This window comes from Notothenia rossii (assembly GCF_949606895.1).
Source record: "Notothenia rossii genome assembly, chromosome: 8".
Classification (NCBI taxonomy): domain Eukaryota; kingdom Metazoa; phylum Chordata; class Actinopteri; order Perciformes; family Nototheniidae; genus Notothenia; species Notothenia rossii.
The window spans coordinates 1,462,062-1,471,252 of NC_136906.1; the positions used below are offsets into that span (position 1 = coordinate 1,462,062).

Consider the following 9,191-nt stretch of genomic DNA (forward strand, 5'->3'; position numbering starts at 1 on the left):
ATTTACCATAAAAAGTAACACTACTTTAGTAAGAGGATAGGATCTTTTGAAAAATATGACTAATTCCCCACGTGCAAATAACTCGATTTTGAGCTCATTTGTCATTTGTAATATATATATATTTATATATATATATTTGTGGACTTAAAGACGGATAAAGTCAGCAGGATTGTTGCTCCGAATGCAGAGGTGGGAAGTAGTGGAGTACAAATACTTTGTTATACTTAAGAACATGTTTCTAGTATCAGTACTTTACTCCACTACTTACATATTGAACTCTAATACCTGTACTTTCTACTTCTTACATGTTGAACACAAATACCTGTACTTTCTACTTCTTACATGTTGAACTCAAATACCTGTACTTTCTACTTCTTACATGTTGAACTCAAATACCTGTACTTTCTACTTCTTACATGTTGAACTCAAATACCTGTACTTTCTACTTCTTACATGTTGAACACAAATACCTGTACTTTCTACTTCTTACATGTTGAACTCAAATACCTGTACTTTCTACTTCTTACATGTTGAACTCAAATACCTGTACTTTCTACTTCTTACATGTTGAACACAAATACCTGTACTTTCTACTTCTTACATGTTGAACACAAATACCTGTACTTTCTACTTCTTACACGTTGAACACAAATACCTGTACTTTCTACTTCTTACATGTTGAACACAAATACCTGTACTTTCTACTTCTTACATGTTGAACACAAATACCTGTACTTTCTACTTCTTACATGTTGAACACAAATACCTGTACTTTCTACTTCTTACACGTTGAACACAAATACCTGTACTTTCTACTTCTTACATGTTGAACACAAATACCTGTACTTTCTACTTCTTACATGTTGAACACAAATACCTGTACTTTCTACTTCTTACATGTTGAACTCAAATACCTGTACTTTCTACTTCTTACATGTTGAACTCAAATACCTGTACTTTCTACTTCTTACATGTTGAACACAAATACCTGTACTTTCTACTTCTCACATGTTGAACTCAAATACCTGTACTTTCTACTTCTTACATGTTGAACTCAAATACCTGTACTTTCTACTTCTTACATGTTGAACACAAATACCTGTACTTTCTACTTCTTACATGTTGAACTCAAATACCTGTACTTTCTACTTCTTACACGTTGAACACAAATACCTGTACTTTCTACTTCTTACACGTTGAACACAAATACCTGTACTTTCTACTTCTTACACGTTGAACACAAATACCTGTACTTTCTACTTCTTACATGTTGAACACAAATACCTGTACTTTCTACTTCTTACATGTTGAACACAAATACCTGTACTTTCTACTTCTTACATGTTGAACACAAATACCTGTACTTTCTACTTCTTACATGTTGAACACAAATACCTGTACTTTCTACTTCTTACATGTTGAACACAAATACCTGTACTTTCTACTTCTTACATGTTGAACACAAATACCTGTACTTTCTACTTCTTACATGTTGAACTCAAATACCTGTACTTTCTACTTCTTACATGTTGAACACAAATACCTGTACTTTCTACTTCTTACATGTTGAACACAAATACCTGTACTTTCTACTTCTTACATGTTGAACACAAATACCTGTACTTTCTACTTCTTACATGTTGAACACAAATACCTGTACTTTCTACTTCTTACATGTTGAACACAAATACCTGTACTTTCTACTTCTTACATGTTGAACACAAATACCTGTACTTTCTACTTCTTACATGTTGAACCCAAATACCTGTACTTTCTACTTCTTACATGTTGAACTCAAATACCTGTACTTTCTACTTCTTACATGTTGAACCCAAATACCTGTACTTTCTACTTCTTACATGTTGAACCCAAATACCTGTACTTTCTACTTCTCACATGTTGAACACAAATACCTGTACTTTCTACTTCTTACATGTTGAACACAAATACCTGTACTTTCTACTTCTTACATGTTGAACACAAATACCTGTACTTTCTACTTCTTACATGTTGAACCCAAATACCTGTACTTTCTACTTCTCACACGTTGAACACAAATACCTGTACTTTCTACTTCTTACATGTTGAACACAAATACCTGTACTTTCTACTTCTTACATGTTGAACACAAATACCTGTACTTTCTACTTCTTACATGTTGAACTCAAATACCTGTACTTTCTACTTCTTACATGTTGAACCCAAATACCTGTACTTTCTACTTCTCACACGTTGAACACAAATACCTGTACTTTCTACTTCTTACATGTTGAACACAAATACCTGTACTTTCTACTTCTTACATGTTGAACTCAAATACCTGTACTTTCTACTTCTTACATGTTGAACCCAAATACCTGTACTTTCTACTTCTCACATGTTGAACTCAAATACCTGTACTTTCTACTTCTCACATGTTGAACTCAAATACCTGTACTTTCTACTTCTTACATGTTGAACTCAAATACCTGTACTTTCTACTTCTCACATGTTGAACTCAAATACCTGTACTTTCTACTTCTCACATGTTGAACTCAAATACCTGTACTTTCTACTTCTTACATGTTGAACTCAAATACCTGTACTTTCTACTTCTTACATGTTGAACATTTACATTTGACTTCAGTCCAGTTCAAAGCCTCTTGACTTTTACTTGAGTTAAGAAGATTAGTCAGTATCTTTAAACAGAGTATGTGTCCTTCTACTTGAGTAAAGTACTCTTGCCTCTCTGTCTGAATGAAAGCATGAGGGTGTGATTGGGCTCAGCAGGAGGAATGTTGGCTGCGGATGAAAGCAGCATCTGATGGTAATAAGTGCACACTTCTCCCCGCTGGAATCACAAGAGGACCCAGAAACAAGCCGGAACATCTCCCGTCCCCTCGCCACCGCTCAAATCACTTCTCCTCCAGTCTGCAGGACGACGAGATGCCCAGCCTCCGTCTCGTTAAGAATGATATAATGTCTGCTCGTCAGCTAACGAGGAGCAGAAAGAGAGTCTGCTGCTAAATGCATTTCAAATAAGCTCTTCAACATTCAAGGCTTTTCTTGTGCTCAGAGCTACAGTGCAGATATGTCAATGAACATCTGAGGCTCCTTCAACAGAGAACACAGTAACACAGATACAAGAGTGCAAGTAAATACAAATACAAATACAATAGAATAGAATAGTGCAAGGAGAGTCTACAAGTGATTGGAATAGGATGTATTAGATAATGGTCCTGGCACCAGACTCACTTTGGTCTAATGCAGTACTTCTAATATATACAGTATGAACACTAACATGCTCTGACACAATGACGCTGACTTCAATTAAATGCATTCTCTCAATACATGATCTATTGCTTGAGATGTGTTGGAGACATAATACCTTTAATTAAAGGCAACGGCTCAGCGTGTCGGTGCATTTGCTTACGTGATAAAAACAGGATCATATAATCCAGTAAAAAGAGATCTATTCTGCAAAACATTGAGTACTTCTACTTTTTATACTTGAAGTACATTTACTCAATAATGTAACTCTGACATGGGTCATTGTGCAGCATGAGTACATTTTGATCTGTCTACGTCTGTAGTTTTTAATTGAGTAACATTTTGAAATGAAGAATTTTAGTTGTAGTATTTGAAGAATAATGTGTGTGTACTTTCCCTTAAGTAAAGGATGTGAGTACTTCCAGTTCTATAACGAAGAGCAGTGCAGAAGTTATTATAAAGTTATTCAGAGTCATATCGCTTAGTCTCTAGCAGAACGGTGTGTGTGTGTGTGTGTGTGTGTGTGTGTGTGTGTGTGTGTGTGTGTGTGTGTGTGTGTGTGTGTGTGTGTGTGTGTGTGTGTGTGTGTGTGTGTGTGTGTGTGTGTGTGTGTGTGTGTGTGTGTGTGTGTGTGTGTGTGAGATAAGCTCTCAGCAGCAGTTTATGAAGCCCTGCTGAAACTTGGATACAAAATAAACTAAAATCATATTTATTTAAAATATATTTAAAAACAATGATCTGTTCGCATGACGCCTAAAATGATGAATATTTATATAATTTTAAGCGAGAAATAGATGAACGTAACGTGCATTCATCCAATCATTTCTCTGTTTTTATTTTAAATGAATTCTAATATTTTTGCAAACTTGTATATATATATGAAATATATGAAAACACCATGAAGCCATTTACCTCGTTGTGCTTTCAAATGACTGTGGACATTTATATTAGGCATACATCAAAACTAAATTGCAGTTTTATGTCATTATTTAATTTGTATTTGAGTGCAATTGTTTTTCTTGTTTACGTTATTTTAATGCAGTTATATGCTTGTATTTGATATCATCTTAATGCGGTTGTGTGTGACTTAATTGTTATTTTAATGCAATGAGATGCTATTCTTATATCGTAATTTAATGTGTTTTAATAATGTATTAGTCATTGTTTCCGCCGCTGAGATGAGAGGGATCTGCTCTTGTTGTGCATTAAATCATCTTCATAATTAAACTGTTCGTCCCTTCGCATTAAAGTGTGCATTAAATCTTTGTGATGACATGCGGAGCCTCCAGCCAATGAGCGCGCTGCGTGTGTGTGAGTGTGTGTGAGTGTGTGTTTGGAGGCAGAGAGGTGACACACACACCGTGCAGAGGAGAGCAGCAACACACTCCTCACATCCACTCAGCACACACACACACACACACTGGGAGAAGAGAAGAATTTTTAGGATTTAAAATCAGTTTTTTTTACTTTTTCTTGGAACCTTTCTTGATTCTCCTCCAGCGGCTGCTCGTCCTCCTCCTGCCCGCCTCTGAGCGCCTCTTCCCGGACACTTGAGCCGGGATGTGTCGGGTGGAGCTCCTGTAAATCTTCCTTTTCATCCAGAGGATTATTTCTGATTTCGGTATTTAAAGGGGATTTGTTGCTCTCTGAATGTCTCTGAACTCTTCCCTCTGATGCTGTGTTCCTGTGTGATGACCAACGCATTTCTTGTTTCCCACCCCCGACCCATATGATGACTATGAGCTCATTATCGGACACTTTGGTCCCGCCGGATCCCTCCAAATCCGCGTTCCTAGAGTTCGGGGGTTACTCGGGGCACCAGCAGCCTCCCCACGGCCACGCGCACGGACATTACCCTGTGCACGCGCTGGTGGGGCCCCCGCAACACGAGGGGCCCTTCTCCTCCTCCTCGGGCGCGTCCTCGTACGGGAGACCGCTCGGTTACCCACCGTACCACAGCAACGTTAACGCGCACCACCCCGGGGCTTACCTGGGATACCAGCACGCGGGGCACGGGGGCGCGCACGGGCACACGAGACTGGAGGAGACGGGTGAGTGTGGAGATATTAATTCAACATTTCATTTAAATATCATGTGAATTATTAACAAAAAAAACTACTCATACTAACTTCGGTATAAGTACAACATGATTGGCACCAGAGAGTAGCAGACTGGAGATATTCATTAACATTTGATTTAACTCTGAAACTACTCAGACTGCAGGAAAAGTCTCAGCACTAAATGGTAAAAATACTACAAATACAAAACTTAAATAAAAAATATGACTTTAGTAGAAGTACGCAATTATTGACATTAAAATAAACTGAGAGTAGCAGACTGAAGATATTCAATCAACTGTATATGCAGTTGATTTAACCAAAAGCAACTCAAACTGCAGTAAAAGCATACAAATAAAAAACCTACATTTAAAACATAACTTTAATAAAAGTAAAAAATTATTGCCATCAAGTAAAACTCACAGTACCAGACTGGAGGAGACGGGTGAGGCTGGAGATATGAATTCAACTTTGATTTCACTCTAAATATCATGTGGAATATTAACTAAAAACTGCAGGATAAGTCTCCTCTAAAATACTACAAATAAAATACCTGCATTTAAAATACTACGTTAGTCAAATAAACATGAAAGGAACAAACGCATGAATACAAGTTACAGGGCAGTCCCAGCTAAACCTGGAGACCCTGTACCTCGGGCAGTGATAAACCTGGAGACCCTGTACCTCAGGCAGTGATAAACCTGGAGACCCTGTACCTCAGGCAGTGATAAACCTGGAGACCCTGACCCTCAGGCAGTCACGGCGGTTATCCAGCTCCGTATTAGACGATGACTCCCACCCTCTGCGCTCAGAAGCTTGTTCCTTCGGGCCGGAGGTTACTCGTCCCAGAACGAAGCGGTATAAAAACACTTTGATCCCAGCAGCTATTGCACAAATGAACGCATCATAGGAGTGTCACACAGAGGCCTATTTATTTATTTAATTATGTATTTTGAATGTCCATGTTTGTAGGCCTACTAGTGTTTTCCTTCTTCAATGTTTATTTATATAGCCCAATATCACAAATGTTACATTGTCTCAGTGGACTTCACAGTTTGTGAGACACACACTAGTCCTTTAATTAGAGATGTGTCTGTTGGTTGTGTTTGTTCTTAGAGTCAGGGTGGATCGTTTCTCTTTTTCTCTGCAAACTAAATCTACCTACAGGTACAAAGAAAGAACCTGAACCTGAACCTGAACACTGCTTTACGTAGTTGTTCTCCTAGTGCATTATGGGAACTCTGTGACACAGTTATATATCGAGCCTGTACCTTAACCTGAGATATGAATAGTTCAATTAAAAGAAACGACTCAGACTGCAGGGAACGTCTCAGAACTAAATGGTAAAATACTACAAATACAATATTACTTTAGTTAAATTACACAATTAACGGCATCAAAATAAAGTGAGACTGGAGGTATTCATTCAACTTTATGTACAGTTTGATTGAACTCTAAATATCGTGTGGAATACTCAGACTGCAGGGAAAGCACACAAACAAAAACCTTACATTTAAAAGTACACAATTTGTAAAAGTACACAATTATTATTAAACTGAGAGTACCAGAGGAGACGGGTGGGTCTGGAGATATTAATGAACTTTTGATTTCACTTTAAATATCATGTGGAATATTAACTCAAAAATATTAAAAATAAAATATTTTAATTGGAAATAGGGCTTTAGTAGAAGTACACAATTATTGGTATCAAAATAAACTGAGAGTGGAGGTATTCATGAAACCATGTTTTTATATACAGTTTGATTTAACTCTAATGTAGAATATTAAAACACTCAGAGGTGGAACATGTACTCAGATATAAGTACAAGTACAACAAGTAAATACAAGAAATACTACAAGACAAAGTAAAAAATATCACTAAATGTACAAAATGACTCGCATTAAAATAAACTCAAAGGACCAAAAGAAAGTGTAAATTAGAAATATAAATATATGGAACAAATATATTCAATTATATAAAATGTGTATTAAAAAGAAGAATTCAAACACATTTAAATAAAAATGGAATCACATATTTAAAAAACTGGAATATGCATTAAAGTGCTTTCTAAAGTAAAGTGTGTGTGTGTGTGTGTGTGTGTGTGTGTGTGTGTGTGTGTGTGTGTGTGTGTGTGTGTGTGTGTGTGTGTGTGTGTGTGTGTGTGTGGGACATGTCTGCGTTGCAGCAGCATAGAAAGACAAGGCATTGTACATTAGAGAAATTAAAAGAGTAGAAATAAACAATCCTAATATTTAATCATCTCAAAAATAACACAGCATTAAAAAAGTAGAAAATATAAAAGTTGAAATACAAATGTGTACATTGAGTTTGTGAGGTGCAGGACAGCAAACACAACAACAATAATAATAAAGCTTTGTTTATACAGCGGGTGCGGCTCAAAAAGAACAAATTAAAACCAACAACAACAAGGAAGCGCCTCAGGTCAGACGTTAAGAACAGTGAGTCCTCTCGGAGAAATAAAGGAAGACAAAAAGAATCGGAACAGCAAAGTATAAAACTCTATAAAACATACATCAAATAAACCTTTCTATTAAAGACCATTCATCGAAGAGAAATCCTGAGGAAATGAAGTTCAAGAAAGATTTTTGAAAACGACAGAAGCGTATTTGCACTTTGGTGTGTTAAGTTCGTGGATGATGCCCGTGAGCAGAAGGCAGGCGGTCACCAAACGTTTCCCCTCATCAAGCCCCTCAGACCCCGGGGGAGATGCACACGTTGGGAGTTCAGACAGCTCACACGGTTCTCATATGGGTTTTAGAAGCAGCATATAGCGTCCAGGCTCGGCCTCATCACTCCACAGATGTACAAAGAACATTGAGTGATGATTAGAGAACTACCCCAGCCTACAGGTGGAAGTGTTTGATTGGTTGTAAGAGGGACGAGGTGTCAATGTATCACTGGTGCTCGAGGTGACTGCCTGAACCAGCTCGCAGGCTTCGCCCCATGAGGCGTCTTCTGGTGCTGCACTTCATGGGGACATGGAGCTTCACGACGCTCAGTCCTTTTTCAACTATATCTGTGCCTCCACTCTGTTACTATGAGTAACAGAGTGGAGGTACTCAGGTCTTAGTAAAAGTACTCAGATCTTGTTCTTGAGTAAAAGTAGAAGTACTCAGATCTGGTACTTCAGTAAAAGTAGAAGTACTCAGATCTTGTTCTTGAGTAAAAGTAGAAGTACTCAGATCTTGTTCTTGAGTAAAAGTAGAAGTACTCAGATCTGGTACCTGAGTAGAAGTAGAAGTACTCAGATCTTGTTCTTGAGTAAAAGTAGAAGTACTCAGATCTGGTACTTCAGTAAAAGTAGAAGTACTCAGATCTTGTTCTTGAGTAGAAGTAGAAGTACTCAGATCTTAGTAGAAGTACTCAGAGATTGTTCATGAGTAGAAGTAGAAGTACTCAGATCTGGTTCTTGAGTAGAAGTAGAAATACTCAGATCTGAGTAGAAGTACTCAGATCTGGTTCTTGAGTAGAAGTAGAAGTACTCAGATCTGGTACTTGAGTAGAAGTAGAAGTACTCAGATCTTAGTAGAAGTACTCAGATATTGTTCATGAGTAGAAGTAGAAGTACTCAGATCTGGTTCTTGAGTAGAAGTAGAAATACTCAGATCTGAGTAGAAGTACTCAGATCTGGTTCTTGAGTAGAAGTAGAAGTACTCAGATCTGGTACTTGAGTAGAAGTAGAAGTACTCAGATCTGAGTAGAAGTACTCAGATCTGGTTCTTGAGTAGAAGTAGAAGTACTCAGATCTTGTACTTGAGTAGAGGTAGAAGTACTCAGATCTGAGTAGAAGTACTCAGATCTGGTTCTTGAGTAGAAGTAGAAGTACTCAGATCTTGTTCTTGAGTAGAAGTAGAAGTACTCAG

The 9,191-nt window shown here is 37.6% G+C and overlaps 1 protein-coding gene across 1 annotated transcript in view; it reads left to right on the forward strand.

Moving 5' to 3' along the window:
• Nucleotides 1-4,498: 4,498 nt before the first annotated feature.
• LOC307015290 (homeobox protein Dlx4a-like) overlaps nt 4,499-9,191 on the forward strand; it is a 16,426-nt gene continuing 11,733 nt past the window's right edge. Inside the window, exon 1 of the mRNA XM_079643809.1 lies at nt 4,499-5,300. Within this exon, the coding sequence (XP_079499935.1) occupies nt 4,979-5,300 (322 nt within the window). The 5' untranslated portion in view covers nt 4,499-4,978. The remainder of the gene's footprint in view (nt 5,301-9,191) is intronic.